Source organism: Telmatherina bonti, assembly GCF_933228915.1.
Source record: "Telmatherina bonti genome assembly, chromosome: 5".
NCBI lineage: Eukaryota > Metazoa > Chordata > Actinopteri > Atheriniformes > Telmatherinidae > Telmatherina > Telmatherina bonti.
Window position 1 is genome coordinate 8,957,268 of NC_136623.1, and position 20,482 is coordinate 8,977,749.

General features: G+C 37.6%; 1 protein-coding gene across 1 annotated transcript in view; it reads right to left on the bottom strand.

Annotated features, from left to right (window-relative positions):
* Positions 1-20,482, bottom strand: part of rftn1b (raftlin, lipid raft linker 1b) — a gene marked incomplete at its 5' end in the record, with an annotated part of 156,991 nt that overhangs the window by 50,195 nt on the left and 86,314 nt on the right. The window contains one exon of the mRNA XM_079241438.1: positions 3,005-3,208. Coding sequence (XP_079097564.1) covers positions 3,005-3,208 — 204 coding nt within the window. The remainder of the gene's footprint in view (positions 1-3,004; positions 3,209-20,482) is intronic.

The following is a 20,482-nucleotide window of genomic DNA, read 5'->3' on the forward strand; positions in this document are numbered from 1 at the left end:
AACCACATATGTCAATGTCACGATGGAGCTACAGAGATGTTAGCGTTAAAGTGACCTCCACCCAGACAGATAAAATAATATCAGGATCCTTCAGGAACAATTTCCACATCTAAATAATAAATATTGTCAAAGCTGCACAACGCATTAAAACAAAAAAAGGAGGTCAGTCTTTAAATATAAAGCACAATTGCACTCATTAGACAGCCGTTGTATCTGTCAGCGCATGACAAGCCGTTTGCTCTGTGGTGCAAATCAAAGCTGTCACTGTCACCGCCGTCTCCCCTCCAACTACAACTCTGCCACTAAATGTCCTTTAGAGCGATGTTTCGCTGTCAGACACGTCCTTGATGTTCATGAGGTTGAGACAGTCCCTTGCATCATGTCGAGTGTCTCATTGCGGATTCAGAAGCTTGTCTCAAAAGAAGTTGCTAAATATGGAGACGGCAGGAATGGATACTAAATCTAAAGCTCGGAGTTGCTCGGCTGTTTGATGTAATTAGCCGCTAACAACAAACGGGACGCCGCTTTGATGTCACGCTGCCAGCTGCCGCCGAGAGAGCAAAATCCAAAAAAATACACTTTTCACCTCATCTGTTTTGTAAAGTGGTTAATCAAAAGCCGAACTGGGTCTTTCAGTCCTGTGTGTGAGTGAAAGAAGAGTGTTTTTCTGCAGCTGATTCGCTCTCTGCTCAACCGCTAATTTTCCTGTTCAGGACATGCATATCTTTGCATTGCATAAAAGATGCAAAACATCTTAGAGGACCTTAATGTGAAGAATAAAATTAAATGATAATAATACACTTCATTACTTCATTCTCAGGACATGAAATATGCAAGGAGGCACTAATTTGTTATCAGGTTAATTATCTGTGTTTCAGAGCTGCTGAGCCGCTCACTTTCCCAGATTAATGAATTATGACTCTTATTTACTCTGGCTGGCGTTTTTTCTCTCCGGTGTCTGAGTAAAGTGTGGAGCCGCCGGCGTGTGAAGGAAGAGGAAAACCGCAGCAAGAAGCCATTTAAAAGAGGTTGGTGAACATCTTCCATGAGGTTCGTGGAGGAGCCATCTCCCTCACATGCTCTGAATGAGCTGCTGACTCTTGTTGCATTAAAGCAGCGCTTCGATGACGCCTGATGCTGCTAGATTCTACTTAAATCCAACATGTAACCAGCAGCATTAGGAAAAGTAAAACATATTTCTGGTGTTTGTGGAATAACCTGGACTCGAGTTGTCCCTCATCTGGACTCTTTCACCACAGAGCCTTGTTGTTGTTTAAAGTTGAGCATTGTTTTTCTGAAATGTGCAAGGCCTTCCTTGCAGAAGATGCCATCTTAGTGGGAGATCTGTGTGTCTCTAAAACCTGTGTAACCTTTCCAGATGTGCACTTTGGCAGTACTGTTGGCTCCTGCTGTGCACAGATTTGAACAGAACACCATTAATAAGCTAAAATCACACATAACGGTGATTTGCAAAAATATCCAAATTCTATTCAATTCTAGCTTTCCGCTTCACCACAGTCCATTTTAGATGAGCTGAGGGGCAAATTGGACAGTTTTTGGATTATGTTCCTGTGAGTTCTTCTTTGGAGCTTTAATCTGAGTTTGTGAACGGTAAGGAGAACGTTTTTCAGAGACGACTTCTGAAAATGTCTCTGAGCACCGATTATGATTTCCATGACAGAATCAAATCTGTTTTTAATGTGGTGGCTGTTGGAAGAATCATTGGATTTTCTCATTTAAAGAGCTGATTAACATTTGCACCGAGGTTGGTTTTACCTCGACTTTTAACCTCGAGACACCTCATGGTTCGATCCACAGCTCTTGTTGCATTAACAGTGACTATCACTGCCCTACGACGACGTTCTTCATTTATTAAATAAAACCATGCCATCTCTCCACTGAATCCACCATCATTCAAACTGATTGGAAGGAAAGCGTTTGCCGCTCGCTCCAGACAAGCGGCAAACACAGCAGGAGCATCAGGAGCGTTTTGGGCGTCGGACACAAAAGTGGCAGTTTAGTGACCAGCGTCAGCATTTTGAGCATTTTTGACGCTCAAAACGGATTTGGTCTGAACACACCGTAAGACCTGCAGGGTGGTAACCCCTTGAGGACCTGGTTAAGGTTCAGCATGACAGGTTTCATTCCACACAACAGCATCATTTCTTTTCTTTCCCAAGTCCAGCCTTTAATTTTCACTTCTAACATATATATATAAAAAAAAAAGAACTTTGAACTTGTTAATGAGAAGCAGGGATTTCCGTCATATTCATTTGCACATGTTGGCTGTCAGACACGTTTTGCAGGAAAACGCTTCTGCATTATTATTTGTCGCGACAGGAAAGTTGCACAACCTGTGTCAACAAGAGAAACCAAACAATGTCACAGGATGTGGGAGAACTCATTCTTTCAGGCAAGTCGTTTGCCTGATTAGCCACGGTCAATTTCATGTCACCAGTAACCAAATCCACATGCAGGAACATGCCGTGCTGCACCGTCGTCTGTCATCCTTCACTGAGGTCTAAATTTCAAGCTCGATAGTCATCTATTCTGCAAGCATGAAATATCTATTTGTCCTGAAAGAATGAAGCACTTCCTGACGCAGACGGAGAAGCATTATCAGAGTGATTTATACGTTGGATATTATTCAAATGTAAAAATTCTGATTGTCTTCTGGTGGAAAATGAATGTCAGCTAATGCATAATTAATATGACACAGGGCAGGATGCATCAGCACCTGCCACAGGCTTTTCATCTCACAGAGTTTAGAATCAGCGCTGACATTTTTACTGCTGAAAGCCTGAAAAGAAGAAAAGGCAAATTGGTAGAAAAACACTGAATAAGAGCAACAGCGTGAGTTTGGAGTGGAACAGCAGAGCAAAGCAGACGTGGAAGCTCTTTTGTGCCATTTTAATATAGCAAACTGCTTGAAACATTTTTGACTGTGTGTGTGTGTGTGTGTGTGTGTGTGTGTGTGTAACTCGCTTCTGTGGAGCTTTCTTACCGTTGACGTTGCCCAGGTGGAAGTATCCATCGACCAGCGAGGCTCCGTTGTTAAAGTGCTGGGTCATGTGATCTAACCAGTTGGCCTCCACTCCTTTGACTCCCTCCTCGCAGTTCTGGACCTGCAGAGGCACCTTGACGGTGTAGTACTTCACCTGGCCCTCTCGGACCGGCGGGTGGTTGTACAGAGCCAGCAGTTCCACCCCTGTTGAGGTGAGACGGAAAACAAAAGCGGCTCGTTGGTGCAGCTCTGCCAGAGTCGTGACAATACCGATGGAAAGGTTTCATGCTTTTCCTGCATGCTAGCTGAACGGCTGCTGCACGTTGGCTACAGTCCAGGCTGTTATTTGGCTCCCTCTGAGGCAGGACTCGGCTGCCAGAAGTTTTCAGAAATGACTCGGTAAATGGTTGGCTCAGGCCTCAGTTTCACTTTTGATACAAAGAATCGTCTCCGATATCCAGAGAAACAAAACAAAAGCAGGAAAAAAAACAAACAATTTCTCCACAACCTTCCACTTTGTATGTCATTTCCCAGGACTTTTCACCAGTAATGTGAAGACAAGCCATTAAAACTGCATTCCTTTCCCAAAGATAAGCCTCAGTGGATCTCAGCCAGTTTGTGGAAGGGTCAAGCGAAGCCTTGGCCAAGAAAATGTTCAACCATTAGGAGAAAATAACGTTTGTCCGCTTTGATGCTTTACAGACAGTTTGATTTTCTTGTCATGACAAGAATTTGAAATTTGTCATTATCAAATCAGGAGCTCAGAAAACAGTTTGCATGCCTCTCTGGGGCAGGAAATAACCTGACAAATTGCTTGTGGGAAAAAGGGAACTGTGACATGGATATTAATGGATTAGATTAGAGACTTTTAAAGCCAAAAAATATGGAGAAAATGTTTGCAAAAGTAAAACAACTGTGTTTGGTATTTTTCATTTGTATAACATCGCAGGATGTTGATTGTCTCATTAAATCCAAAAAAAGCTTTTTTTTTTTTTTTTTAATTTTATGTGGGGATCTTTGATGTGTGCTTCTTTACTGAGGATTGTGTCCAACCCTTTATTTCCTACACTGACATGGAGCGAGTTGTGCCAAACAAACAACAATAACTGGAAATTATACATGAAATCTTTTATATTTTGTCATTTTGAGTCAGAGGACATGTCGTTGAAGAGTTTTATGTATAAAATCAGTGCTTTCAGTGGAACAAAATAAGTGCTGGTACTCCCTTAATGACTTGCTGTCAGTTTGTCATGCAAATATGGGACAAAAACATGGGTGATACTTATATGTAGATATATAAATTGATAGATTGATAGTTTTATTGCACAGAAATGAGAAAAAACCCCCCAGCAAGTTCTAAATCAAATCCACATTTGCCAAATTCAAAGTACCATGGAGACACTTTTACGAACTTCAAGCCTCATTGCTGGACATTAAAAATAACACTGTAAGTAAATACATAAACTTAAAGTTCATTAACTCTTTCATGGAGGAATTAATAAAAAACAATGCAACATATTTTAAAAGACAGTACTTTACCTCTACAAAAATGCAATGATACTTTTTATTTTGTCAATTAGTGATATTTAGAGTTTTGTATGATTTATTTTAATGTACTCTACAAAATAGTTATGAAATCATATATAATCATTTTATTTTGTAAATCTTCTATGAAATATAGCTGTATCATTTCCTTTGGCAAGGCAAAGTTGAGTAACTACATTACTTTCAACATATCATCTATCTATTTATTCTCCAGTGAGTGGAAAAGTATCGGATGACTCACTAACATCCACTAAGGTGGTTTATTTACAAAAATACCATCCTGATTCATGAATATGCAAGAAAAAAAGCTTGTAAATAGGTGTTCACTACAGGGCCACCATGCATGAAAGCGTTAAAAACATAAAAAGTTCTACATTTAGACTTATTTAGCTTCTTACCAGACTAATTTAACAGTGTAGTACTTTTACACTTTTACTCTGTGAAATATGTTTTTCCCAGCATCAGGTCTGGTCCATAACACTTAGCAATATTATCTTTAATCTAGAAATAATCTTGAAAAACTCAAAATACTGACCAGCCGTACACTTAGTCTGCAGCATCTGACCTTCATTGTCTACTGTAGTAAATGACTGTTAGTAGTACTACTGTAGTAAATGACTGTTAGTTGTACTACTGTAGTAAATGACTGTTAGTAGTACTACTGTAGTAAATGACTGTTAGTAGTACTACTGTAGTAAATGAGAGTTAAGTATTTCTACTGTAGTAAATGACTGTTAGTAGTACTACTGTAGTAAATGAGAGTTAAGTATTTCTACTGTAGTAAATGACTGTTAGTAGTACTACTGTAGTAAATGAGAGTTAAGTATTTCTACTGTAGTAAATGACTGTTAAGTAGTACTACTGTAGTAAATGACTGTTAGTAGTACTACTGTAGTAAATGACTGTTAAGTAGTACTACTGTAGTAAATGACTGTTAGTAGTACTACTGTAGTAAATGAGAGTTAAGTATTTCTACTGTAGTAAATGACTGTTAAGTAGTACTACTGTAGTAAATGACTGTTAAGTAGTACTACTGTAGTAAATGAGAGTTAAGTATTTCTACTGTAGTAAATGACTGTTAGTAGTACTACTGTAGTAAATGAGAGTTAAGTATTTCTACTGTAGTAAATGACTGTTAAGTAGTATTACTGTAGTAAATGACTGTTAAGTAGTACTACTGTAGTAAATGACTGTTAAGTAGTACTACTGTAGTAAATGACTGTTAGTAGTACTACTGTAGTAAATGACTGTTAAGTGGTACGACTGTAGTAAATGGCTGTTAAGTAGCACTACTGTAGTAAATGACTGTTAAGTAGTACTACTGTAGTAAATGGCTGTTAAGTAGTACTACTGTAGTAAATGACTGTTAGTGCTACTACTGTAGTAAATGACTGTTAGTAGTACTACTGTAGTAAATGACTGTTAAGTAGTACGACTGTAGTAAATGGCTGTTAAGTAGTACTACTGTAGTAAATGACTGTTAAGTAGTACTACTGTAGTAAATGACTTAGTGCTACTACTGTAGTAAATGACTGTTAATAGTACTACTGTAGTAAATGACTGTTAGTAGTACTACTGTAGTTAATGACTGTTAAGTAGTACTACTGTAGTAAATGACTGTTAAGTAGTACTACTGTAGTAAATGACTGTTAAGTAGTAAGACTGTAGTAAATGACTGTTAGTAGTACTAATGTAGTGAATGACTGTTAAGTAGTACTAATGTAGTGAATGACTGTTAAGTAGTACTACTGTAGTAAATGACTGTTAAGTAGTACTACTGTAGTAAATGACTGTTAAGTAGTACTACTGTAGTAAATGACTGTTAGTAGTATTACTGTAGTAAATGACTGTTAAGTAGTACTACTGTAGTAAATGACTGTTAGTAGTATTACTGTAGTAAATGACTGTTAAGTAGTACTACTGTAGTAAATGACTGTTAGTAGTACTACTGTAGTAAATGACTGTTAAGTAGTACTACTGTAGTAAATGACTGTTAAGCAGTACTACTGTAGTAAATGACTGTTAGTAGTACTACTGTAGTAAATGACTGTTAAGCAGTACTACTGTAGTAAATGACTGTTAAGTAGTACTACTGTAGTAAATGACTGTTAAGTAGTACTACTGTAGTAAATGACTGTTAAGTAGTACTACTGTAGTAAATGACTGTTAGTGCTACTACTGTAGTAAATGACTGCTAGTAGTACTACTGTAGTAAATGACTGTTAAGTAGTACTACTGTAGTAAATGACTGTTAGTAGTACTACTGTAGTAAATGACTGTTAAGTAGTACTACTGTAGTAAATGACTGTTAAGTAGTACTACTGTAGTAAATGACTGTTAAGTAGTACTACTGTAGTAAATGAGAGTTAAGTATTTCTACTGTAGTAAATGACTGTTAGTGCTACTACTGTAGTAAATGACTTAGTGCTACTACTGTAGTAAATGACTGTTAAGTAGTACTACTGTAGTAAATGACTGTTAAGTAGTACTACTGTAGTAAATGACTGTTAGTAGTACTACTGTAGTAAATGACTGTTAAGTAGTACTACTGTAGTAAATGACTGTTAAGTAGTACTACTGTAGTAAATGAGAGTTAAGTATTTCTACTGTAGTAAATGACTGTTAAGTAGTACTACTGTAGTAAATGACTGTTAAGTAGTACTACTGTAGTAAATGACTGTTAGTAGTACTACTGTAGTAAATGACTGTTAAGTAGTACTACTGTAGTTAATGACTGTTAAGTAGTATTACTGTAGTAAATGATTAAGTAGTACTACTGTAGTAAATGACTGTTAGTAGTACTACTGTAGTAAATGATTAAGTAGTACTACTGTAGTAAATGACTGTTAGTAGTACTACTGTAGTAAATGACTGTTAAGTAGTACTACTGTAGTAAATGACTGCTAGTAGTACTACTGTAGTAAATGACTGTTAAGTAGTACTACTGTAGTAAATGACTGTTAGTAGTACTACTGTAGTAAATGACTGTTAAGTAGTACTACTGTAGTAAATGACTGTTAGTAGTACTACTGTAGTAAATGACTGGTAAGTAGTACTACTGTAGTAAATGACTGGTAAGTAGTACTACTGTAGTAAATGACTGTTAAGTAGTACTACTGTAGTAAATGAGAGTTAAGTAGTACTACTGTAGTAAATGAGAGTTAAGTAGTACTACTGTAGTAAATGACTGTTAAGTAGTACTACTGTAGTAAATGACTGTTAAGTAGTACTACTGTAGTAAATGAGAGTTAAGTAGTACTACTGTAGTAAATGAGAGTTAAGTATATCTACTGTAGTAAATGACTGTTAAGTAGTATTACTGTAGTAAATGATTAAGTAGTACTACTGTAGTTAATGACTGTTAAGTAGTATTACTGTAGTAAATGATTAAGTAGTACTACTGTAGTAAATGACTGTTAAGTAGTACTACTGTAGTAAATGATTAAGTAGTACTACTGTAGTTAATGACTGTTAAGTAGTATTACTGTAGTAAATGATTAAGTAGTACTACTGTAGTAAATGACTGTTAAGTAGTACTACTGTAGTAAATGATTAAGTAGTACTACTGTAGTGAATGACTGTTAAGTAGTACTACTGTAGTAAATGATTAAGTAGTATTACTGTAGTAAATGACTGTTAAGTAGTACTACTGTAGTAAATGAATGTTAGTAGTACTACTGTAGTAAATGACTGTTAGTAGTACTACTGTAGTAAATGACTGTTAAGTAGTACTACTGTAGTAAATGACTGTTAAGTAGTACTACTGTAGTAAATGACTGTTAAGTAGTACTACTGTAGTAAATGACTGTTAGTAGTACTACTGTAGTAAATGATTAAGTAGTATTACTGTAGTAAATGACTGTTAAGTAGTACTACTGTAGTAAATGGCTGTGAAGTAGTACTACTGTAGTAAATGATTAAGTAGTATTACTGTAGTAAATGGTTGTGAAGTAGTACTACTGTAGTAAATGGCTGTGAAGTAGTACTACTGTAGTAAATGATTAAGTAGTACTACTGTAGTAAATGGCTGTGAAGTAGTACTACTGTAGTAAATGACTGTTAAGTAGTACTACTGTAGTAAATGATTAAGTAGTATTACTGTAGTAAATGAGAGTTAAGTATTTCTACTGTAGTAAATGACTGTTAAGTAGTACTACTGTAGTAAATGGCTGTGAAGTAGTACTACTGTAGTAAATGATTAAGTAGTATTACTGTAGTAAATGGTTGTGAAGTATTTCTACTGTAGTAAATGGCTGTGAAGTATTTCTACTGTAGTAAATGACTGTTAAGTAGTACTACTGTAGTAAATGGCTGTGAAGTAGTACTACTGTAGTAAATGATTAAGTAGTATTACTGTAGTAAATGGTTGTGAAGTAGTACTACTGTAGTAAATGGCTGTGAAGTAGTACTACTGTAGTAAATGATTAAGTAGTACTACTGTAGTAAATGGCTGTGAAGTAGTACTACTGTAGTAAATGGCTGTGAAGTAGTACTACTGTAGTAAATGATTAAGTAGTACTACTGTAGTAAATGGCTGTGAAGTAGTACTACTGTAGTAAATGGCTGTGAAGTAGTACTACTGTAGTAAATGATTAAGTAGTACTACTGTAGTAAATGACTGTTAAGTAGTACTACTGTAGTAAATGGCTGTGAAGTAGTACTACTGTAGTAAATGATTAAGTAGTATTACTGTAGTAAATGGTTGTGAAGTAGTACTACTGTAGTAAATGGCTGTGAAGTAGTACTACTGTAGTAAATGATTAAGTAGTACTACTGTAGTAAATGGCTGTGAAGTAGTACTACTGTAGTAAATGACTTAATTAAGTAACTAATGTAACTAGTTACGTTGTCAGAGCACAACTCTGATTCTAACCATATGAAAACAAAAAGTTTCCACATTTCAGACACAAGGCGGCTGCAGGAGCTGAGTTTAGCTGAGAATCTGACAGATGCCGTGATGTCTGACTGTTAGACGTTTCAGTGGGTTTTATTAGAGCGGCAAACACCTCAAACAGAGAAGATCAAACTGGTCAACATCTCATTATTTCTTTCTTACAAACACATTATCACGAATTCTAAAACCTCATATTGATCAGATGAACCACATGTTCATTTTCTCGTCAGATTCTGGATAGAATTAAAATAAATTATACCATGGCCAGTTATAATTCTAATGCTACCTGCTGTGCGTTATTTTCATAGTTCAGCGAGTTAAATCACTGTATAATCACTCTGTTATGGGCGTCACCACAGTAACGCCTCATTCATCTGATTCAGATCAGCTGGCTTTGGGCAGGGGAATGAGAGAAACGCGCTGTAGCTTGACAGCAGTTGTTTAGCATAAAAAGTACATCGAGGCCAAGATAAAATAGTTCCTAAATTTTAGCATTTTTATTTTTATTTTAAAAAAGAAATAAGCATTTGTTATAAATGTTCACTGTGTGGGACCATGGTATGAGTGGATTAAACATCTCAGATCTATGCATTACACGATTATAATGCACCTATTATGCACTCCGCTCTGTGTCGGGGTTTTCAAGACTCCTCATCGTGCATTATAAGCGTCTAATGTACGGCTTCTCGCTTAATCCTTACTTAACCATTTATTAAACTAAAGCAAACTTTATCTTGATATAACAGAATAATTAACTTGTAATATTCAGGGTGAAAAAAGGCAGAATTTGTTTTTCTTGTCTACAAAAAGACCGTTTGTTTGCTTTAATTTGAAATTTTTCTTTGATTTAATTAAAAATTGTTTCCTTTTTTAATTTAGGTTTTTATTCTCTAAGCTTTCTGGGATGCAGAGAACGTGTGCTGCTCTCTCTGTTGTATGGCATTAAACTTCTGGTGCCTCGCGAGTCTGCTGATAGAATAAATTTGTATGCAAAACACTATAATAAAAAACCTCCACCTGGCATGTACAAAATAGCAGAGAAATGAAAAAGTAATACAAGATGAGATTTATGATGCCCGAAGCTGGACTCACTAAGATACGCTGAAAAATCTTTTCCCAAGGATTTCTGCCTCTTCATAAACAAACGTGGATGGAATCAAAAGCAACATTCATGCTACAAGTCATCCTCCAGTTCTGCTTAATGTCTCCTAACTCTACTGAAGTTGAACTTGAAAGAGGCCATTTCATTGTAACTGAGTTAATTCATAGTATTACCCTGAATAATGCATTAAAAGCTCTGCAGCTAGCTGTTGTTTACATCAAGCAGGAATCTGCATAATGCAGCGGAGCCTCTGGAGAGTAAAACACGCTTGGAAATGTGCCCACATGACGTTTGTCACCGCTCCACGCTCATATCATACTCAATAAAAGCGGAAAGAGTAATATTTGTTGTGATGTGAGTGAGTGAAATATTTGCTTTGCTAAGCTTCTGAAAAACCCAGAACGTGAGATGTTCGGATCGCACAGAAAACTATTCAAACGGAGCCTGGTAACATTTTCCTCTTTTTTTTTTCCTTCCAATGCAAATGTCAGACTGTCATTCCCCAAGTGAACCAGATGGATGAGCAGAATGTGCAGCTCTGCCACCCACACACACACACACACACACACACAGGGTGGTGGTCAATGGGAACTGTGTCTGTCCATTCGTCCAGCAACCACCCAGGAAGAATGAATCTTTTATAACCATTTTATTTTTTTGGCTGAACTGAGCGATGTGACAGCTGGCAACCAAATTCCTCAAATCTTGTCGCTTGTTCCTCTTGAGAAAAGTCAAATCGGCAACATCATGGAAAGTCTCACACACCCTCCTGCACATGTTACAACCAGGACAATATGGTCGGGACATCTTGGACGAGTGAATTAGCTGAAAACGCTCCACGTTTCCTCGCTGTGAATGATTTGGTTTGGTGGTTTACAGTTTACGTGCACAAGCTGCAGCTGATTTATCACATTTCTTTCCACGGAAACTCGGCTTCAGGCAGGTCACGAAGAGGATTTGAAAAGTTTTGTTGTGGCAGAAAACTGATAGAAAAACTCCTTCGGCCACGACTGAAAATTTCTGAAAGCTCCCACTAATTAGATAAGTAACATTAAAACCACATTTGGCTGAAATCACTCCATTTTTTCTGATGTAGCTGTTATAGACGGTGGTTAAACACAAGCAGGGGTTAGAAAACGTGTTGTCAGGCTCCGTCTGCCTCCCTGTATTAGCTGTTCTCTGAGTTATATCTGAAGCTTTTCCATGCATTTTGTTTTTCATTACAGTCCAATTACGCTACAGCAAGGCAGCTGCACTTCAGGCTGAAGGGTAGGTAGCTTATTTTCTGTCTGTAAGAGTCTCTTCAGCAGTGCTCTGCTCGCAGGAAATATACAAAAACCACAGGAGGCGGATTAAGTGCCTTGCCGAAGGGTAATTTCAGCAGGATGGTGTAGGAGGAAAAAATACAATATAAGATAAGAAGGCTGCCTTCTGATGTCCATCATGCTGGACTGTGAGAAAATAGCAGGTCAAACTGAAGCCAGACTTTCAGCCGTAATGCTTCAGTACACTGAAAAAAGGAGCCTGACCACATCATGGATTTATTTAAGCATTTTGGGTGTATTTAACACAAGTGCTTCATGTTTTACACTTAAACTTGACTGTTTAGAGTAGAAACTACATGATATGCAGATTGGGTACATGAACTTATTCAGATCATGTTGGGATAAAGCGAGTCAATAATGTTGTGACGTTAATTATCGCGATACCACACGCGATCTCGTCGACGCACTTTGCATCGTTGTTAAAAGTTGGCAAGCAGCTCCAGCGGTTCATCACGGTACGGATCAGCTCTACGTTAGTCGGTAAGTCTGGATTTTCTTCTTAAATGTTGTAGAACTGTCAGTCAAGCGTAGAATAATGTTTTGGGAGTCCTGTTTGCTGCCATGAGCTTATTTTCTCGTGCCGTTTACAGTTTCGTTTGATATTTTATGTTTTGGCGCAGTGCCATTAACGCTCCTTTTGGCGTACTGCGGCGCTCCTTTGGTCTTCTGTTTGAATTTTAAAGATTGTTACATTGTGAGTTCGCAGCACTGTAGTGTTAAGGCTATTTGACCATCAAGCAGACTTTGCTAATGTTATGTTAGCCACCTCCACTTCCCGGTCGATGTACACTTAATGAATGTTATTGAAATGCAGTTTTGCTGTGTCTAGATTTTTGTTTTGTTTTGTTTTTTTGTAGATTGACCGACAAAATCAAGTCTGGAGTCAGCTGACGTGAACGTGGGCTCAAGTTTTTGTGGTGAGAACACGATGCTTTATTTGCCTGTGTAATTGTGGTCATTATTTTGCATTGCATATTTTCATAAATCGCCCAGCGCGTGTAGACCGGCCACCTCATTAATGCATATAATACAGAATCTCTGCTATAGGTTAAACTTTTACTTGCATAAATGATCAGGCAGGTAATTAATGTAATAAGTTTAGTTGGTGTGATCTACTTTAATGTACTTATTTTGCGTTTCTGAGCATTTTGGATAGTTTGCCCCAGTGATGTATGGGATCAGATAGCTCAAAATATTATAAAAGTGTTCAGTAGGCTCCAGTACATTCCATCACTCCAGCATAATTTGATATATTAACTGTCAGTGTAACCAACATTTATGTAACCTTTTAATATTACTTATTGTTTTTTCTGTGACAATTTTTACTTAATTGCAACCAAGTATACAAATGCTTTTTGCAAGAATAAGTCAACCTGTGGGATGGACAAACAATATGACAATGTAACTCTAAGCTGGATGCTAGATGGTTTATCATGATGTCAGGTATTATCTTTCATATCAGTGACGCACAAGAAAAAGTTAGCAATGCTGCACTGTGTATTTATTGTAATCCCGATGTGAGCGACTCAGTTTCCATTTCGTGTGTAACATGGCTTTACCTTGATGTGGACCCAAGGCTGAACAAGCAGTGTGTGTTCCTGCACTCTGGATGCAAAGCTTTAGAGAGAAGTATAAGAAAAGCATGTTTGTATTTTCAATAGGTGCTTGAATTGTTTTTCTAAGATCTCCAGTTCTATCTTTAATTCTTGTTTGTTTCTGCTTTTACAGTGAATGGTGTTAAGTGTTCCAGTGACAGAGTGAATGTGGCAATGCAAGACCTGCCCTTCAGTTTTTCCAAGTAGGTCCCAAATTCTGAAGCACTATCGAGTCAAACATACACACTATGGGAATAACATTCGGATTCCATGTGTTCATGTAGGTTGTCCATGCAGTTTTAGAACATGGAATGCATTGTTAATTCATTTGAATAGATGCCATGTTATTAAAACTAATCGTCATCAGTCAGGAAAATGCACATTTAGTTGCCATCTTTGTTCTTGTGAGGATCTTGTGTCTGAAAGGGATTACTAGTTTGTGATGCCCCCATGATCTGTGATGTGCAAGAGAGATGGCCAGCTCTTTTTGATCCAATGGAGGTCATTTAAAAATGATGCAATGACTAGTTGCCTCTTAGCTATATTGTTAATATGTAAAAGTAATGCTCATGTGTTTCCAAGTATTCAGTAGTAGAGCTTATGATGGGCAGGTGTAGTTTTGATGCTCAAAATGTCTTCTAAAATCTGTTGGGTGTGCTGTTTGTGAAAAAACAATATTTACATTTCTTTTTCAGATCAATGCAGAGTTTAAACGCATCACAACCATGCCACTCCAATCAAGGTTTCTGTCGCAGCTGGACATTCTGTCTGATGGTCTGCTGAGAGTGTTTGCAAAGCGGTCAGGGAAGCAGGGCAGAAAGCTGAAAGATATAGCTGCCATGATGACAGTAAGAACTTTTAAATTGTTTAACCATTACGTGTACATGCATTGCATTAACTCAGCTTGGCTGATCTTCCTTTGTCTGGGAGTTCTTATTCTACTAAATCTATCCCAGTCATTTTTATCATGCACACACTGTGCATGATAAAAATATGACAAATGGACTAATGTACCTTTTTTTTAATATAATTTTTTGAAATTACATAAAATTCAGTACATAACGGTCAGATGCAAATTGGTAGTTTTAATGTTGTTTTGTAGATGTTTGTGTCACATACTGACTTTTTAAAAGTTTTGTCCTTGATGACTTTCTTCCATGCCACTGATAATTTGAGTTCAGATTTTTTTAAATCAAATATCTCTATTCTCTTTGTATGTCTTAAGGAGGACATTGATGCCGGAAGGGAGTCCCTCATCAAAGGACTCTGCATCTATCTAGATGAGAATCCCGATCTCTTGGTGCAGGAGTACATGGTGAGTGTTTTGTGAGCAGATTGTGGCTTTGCTGCATATAAAAGTGAATCCAGTTAACTCTGGAAATACTTGCTTGGACTGTTTAGGTCCATTGTCCTCTTTATGACCTTGGCAAAGTGGTTCCAGTGCTGAGATTTAAGAAAATAGTACAGTCAGGTGAAAAAATTTTGTTTTTCTTATATTAGGGGTTACACCAGTGTGAAACCGCTTCAAATTTGTGATTATAGTGAAAGTAGGAAAATTCCTGCATCTTCCTACACTGCACTGACCCTCACCTGCAGAACCACCTTGGGGATCCACTGAATGTGGAAGCACCGCTTGACACCACACATCACCACTATAAAGAGCAGCATTTGAAACGCGTACAAACTGTTCCAGGTTTTTTATTTTGTTGGTTTATTGTTCACTTTAAAGCAGTTTTATAAAGCATTTTAAGTAGGGCTCCAGCAACTATGATGCATGATCACATAATCCTCATGACCGCAACAGACCGCTCTGAAACTCTACAGGTCAAACAACGTGCCGGGCGTAAAGCTTGGGCTGCTCTGCTTTCACAATGCATTTGTGTTCAGTGGATTCCCAGGGTTAAGACTGGTGTACAGCTATGAAATAGGTCCATGTTAATGATAAAAATCATCCAGGAACTCTTTCTTTCTGTCTTTCTCTCTCTCTTTTGTTCTCTTTCTGTTTCTTTCTCCCTTTCTCTCTCTCTCTTTCAAAAATTGACCATCAATGCATCATAGAAGGGCATTCTTTTGCTGCTGTAATCTGTTTTGCTGATTACATGGGTTTAAATAGACTATAACATTAGATTGACTGCATTCAAAACAAAACATCTTTTTTTTTTTCTAAAGTTTCAAACTCTTTTGTCTTTAACCAGGACATGACTGAGGCCATTGCACTGAGTGACATTGAGAAAACGACAGTGGGAATCGACATCAAAAGAGATACTTCTGATGTTGGCATCATCATCGAGAGTGTGGTGGTTCTTCAAGGTCTGGACAATGTGGCCGTTGCAACAGCCTTGCTGTTTGGACTTTTTTACTCCTTGAACATGAGGTATCCATCACAGCTTCGCTACACTTTCGAAGTGATTCAAAAAGTTGTGATGGAGCTGGATGTGACTAAACTCTCAAGGAAAGCCCAAAGCTTAAAGACAAAACTACTGCAGTAAGGTGAGCTCGCTGTTGTACATGTGAGAAAGGACATTTAAAGTTCAGACTCTCTCCTGCAATTTGGAGGTTGAATTTCCATGTGAACAATTGACATCCCACAACAAAAAGAAGTGTCATCTGTTCATACTTCTTCTTAAGCAAGTGTTTACTCCTCAACTGCCATATGGATAAAGCCAGTTTTTCCCTGTTCCTCTCCATTACATGTTCTGATTGGCAGCATTCTTCAGTTTCTATTTGTCTTTTACAGATTAAAGGATGGGGAACTGTGTACAGTCCAAGTAGTGTCATCAGGGCCATTTTAAACCAGATGTTTAATTCACATGGACCCATGACTTTTCAAAACTCCTTCCAAGAATGTCAATCAGACATGGGTATTGAAGGGATTGTTTTTCTTGGTGTACATGCCCTTCATGTGGGTAAGATGGGAAGGTTATATTTGTTCATTTTTAAGCTACTGTATAATTAACGAAACTTACACCTTGTGTAGGTAAAGTCAGGTTCAGCCACTGTTCCAATTCCCACAGTGATATTCCATTAGATTTTAATACAGTTCTTATGCACATGGTAAATTCATGGCCAGACTGAAGGAAGTGCAACAGTTTTGAAATAATTTCTGTTAATTGTATAAGTGGCACTTATTTTTAGTGAATCAGATTTTTTTCTCCACATTTTAAATTCTCGGAGACAAAAAAAAGATTTTTATTTTATATTGTAATTTTGTATTTGGGGTCTGAAGATCTTATAGACATTTTATGTTATTTTAATTCAGTTGCCGTGAATAGTTGTGAATACCTCTAACAATGCGGTTGAACAGTAATTTCACAATAAAGTGACTTGGGATATCTGAAAATCATTGTGTTTTTCTTAATCTTGTGGCTCTTCAATAAACAGTTTGACATGCAACTCTATTTTTATTAATTGGTGTACATATTGGTAATGCTAATGATTAGGAGAAAGTTATTAGACATTGCAATAAATTCTGACGAGAATGGCAATTGTAACTAATATTTTTTTGCATTTTAAATTAGTTCAATAGTTATTGAATTGTTTAGTTACAATTGTCCATTCATTTAATCTTGAAAATAGAGGCTTTGAACATAGTGTTTGTATTGTTCACTTCCAAAATAGTTTCCTTTAATCTTTTGCAAAAGGAAAGGTAACATTTGTTTGCAGTGATTATATTGATAAAATTTGAAAAAAATTGACATTATTTGTTACTGATTAGTATTACTGTACTGCAGTCATTACAGTTCAATTCTTTCCCTGTCACTGCAATTGAAATTACACATTTTGTTTTGAAAAGTAAATAATAAAATTGTATAATTTCCATTAGAATATAATACTTGCATGCAATATAAAAAAACATGTATTTAATTAACCAAATAGTATTGGCATAAAATGATATGAGTGTCAAAGTAAAGTGATAAAATTGTGAAGGATTAAATGGTTCAAAGAGCTTAAATTACTTGATAAACACACATTTTAATCACTTTGTATCAACACAAAATACACAGGTTTATTCAACATGAATAACTTGTGTTAAATGAACTCAATTGTTTAAGTTGCTGCCAAACCAAAACATTTATGTGCAACCAATGTCCACTATTGAATTAAGTAAATCCAACATGTTCTTTTTTTCAGTGTATGTCAGAAATAATTCTGCCGGGGATCGGTACAGATGCACATCTGGCAGCTGAAATACACGGCAAGGCATCAAATGTGTCACTGACTTCACTAGCAGCTCTGACGTTGTCGGGTTGCTACCAAATTTCAAGTTTGGTGGCGTTTTGTTGTGTTTATCTGCATTTTTTAATTGTCCTTTTTCGCATTTAAAAGCCCATACTCGACGCAGATACGTTGGTTACACGTGTAATTTGGAAGTCATAGGGTTGCTGCGTGTTTATTCTTCGCAGGAGCGGGGGGGTTGTCTCCTCATATCGACGTGTTTTCTCCCTTTATCAAAATATTTTCCCCTTATATCAAAATACAGGAAATTTATGGGAAAATAAAAATACAGGAGGAGGGAAAATACGGTTGTTTCCCGGTCAAAGCGGGAGACTTGACAGCTATGGCGATACCGCCATCAGTGTCAAAATGCAGAAGTGAACGCTGAACTCATCACCGCCCTCTAGTGGACAAACTGACTGAACAGCTAAAGCAACATAAAAGATGCATGAAAGAGGACGGCAAATGGACGCCCCTATTTTGTACGCAAACCATAATTGAGCCTAAAGGTCTCATATTAATATTATATTATATATTAAGTCTAAAGGTTTTCTTACAGACATATGTTCCCCCTCCCAGCCTGTATGACAACCAAAAATAAGATTTATTCTCCTCTCTCTCAAGTTGGCTCCACTTCTTTAGCAAACAGTGTGAAATCTTCCCTTTGTGACTTAATGAAGGGAAACTAGAATTCACCCCAGTAGTGGAAACTGCCACTAACCTAAAATTAAGGTCCAAGGTTGATTTTCAGATGATCAATTGTTGGACTTTTGACACGTTTTAAATGTTTTAAAAAAGTGTAATTTGGGACCTTTAACTAATACTTTCTTTACTTCCAGTTTTATTTTTCAATGTTTTTTCTTGTTCCTGTAAACCTTTTCTCCTTGCTTCACCTGATCCACGCTAAAAGCACCTGCTTTTCATTTTAACTCAGCTCCAGTCAGCGTATCTGCCGCCTGGAGTTTATTGATCAATGAGAAATCTTTGGCAACATTTATTGCAGAGAAAAGCACAAATGTGTCTTTTATTCCACATATGTGACCCATATTGAGTTGTCATTAAACAGCACACATCCATTTTTCTTCTTTTTATTGTTTTTTTGTTATTTTATTAGACCCAGCCCACCTCGGCTATGTTTAACTGCAGGACTTCATGCTCAGCACAAGATTGGTTGTTTTCATTGTAATTTAAATGCAGCCTTCATCAGACTAGGTGTAACCAGCCTGCAAGTAACCTGCAGGGTAAGTGATATCAAGAAATCCTGCATGTTTGTGACGTTTGTTCCACTTCAACGATGTAAAAGTCGTACAAGACGTGGGGCGATTGTTCAGAGTGAGATCGGATTGAGAAAATATATCAGATAAATTTGTGACTTGTGATTAAAAGAAAACAGAATAAAATTCAGATTTCTCCTCTTTAGACTTATAAAACAACATCAGATGTCGGTCACATTTGTGTCAAAGTCAGATTGTTTCAGCCTGCAGTGTGAACGTAGCCTCTCATATGTAGAGATTTGGGCCAGAAAATGACAACTTAATGTTCCAACCTGTTAATATTTCATATTACCTCGTGTTTATGTGAGAAAACAGACGAGCTTATAAAGATAAAATCCTTTCAGTCTGACCAAATGATCAACTAAAACTGGGAAATAGTTCATGCAGCTCAGCTGAAGGCATGAATGTTGTTGGGTTTTTGGAAACATGTTGCCTGAAACGTTTATCTGATCGGATGTCCAAATGAGTCGCTCTGGTGGCAGGGATGTAAACACTGGCCTGATCTTAACAGCTTCATGTCATCATTTAAACATCTGCTTCTGTGATCTGAGGAGCTGGAGACGGACTCCTTCAGAGCGGAGATAACACTGATCTCCGGGATCAGATAGTGTGTGATATAACAGTCATGATGAAGGTTGTTCATTTTAAGTTGTTGCATGTTTAAGCTTTGGGAAACTCAGACAGGCTTTCAACATTTCCTCCCATCAGATGTGGGAGGATGAATAAATAATATGATTTCTAATTTTTTACGAACCGTTTTTTTTTTTTTTAACACATGCAAATTAGTTCTGTCTGAAAGCAACTTTCACCAGGCAGAGTCGTGTTTTCCTCAAACCATCTGAGCTTCCAAGCCTCCAGATTTAAAGGTTCTAGTCAGAGCTGCAGCGATGGGGATGGTGTTTCTCTTTCAACCGTAATCCACGGACTCCTGCCAGCCTCTCTGCCAACACTTGCACAGTGTTCACCTCGAGATCTGAGGATTAGCGAGGACAAGCCAGCAGCAGCAGAGCCTTTTGGGCCTCCTCGGCAGACTGGGCATTAGCAGGGAGGGACACGGGGGTTTGGCAGCATCCACCGCCACCCTGGCTGGCTGTGACAGCGTCACTGCTGGCATTGTCACAGAGATTCATGCTGGGGGGGTGTAGTGGGGGTAGAGAGAGCTGTGAAGCTGAGGGAGGTAGAGGACGAGTCAGTGGGGGATTGTGTAGCTGCAAAAAAACCCCAGATGGACCAATAGGCGGTGGCGTGCCACCATGCCAAGTTTCTACTACGGCACATGCAAATAAAACAACCTGCAAAGTGCACGTTCATGATGCAACACACACTTCTAGGTGTTGGAACCTCATCATGTTACATATGGAACATGCAGATATGAAGTGTGCATGCGTTCATTTACACACCCATTGGGACATTTCTGCAACGTGCACAAATAGCTTGTCTGATAGGACAAGAGGCTGCAGGAGGGGGGGGGGGTATTTGTGGACGTCTCCATCTGTTAAAACTGAAACGCTCAAATAGATCTGAAACT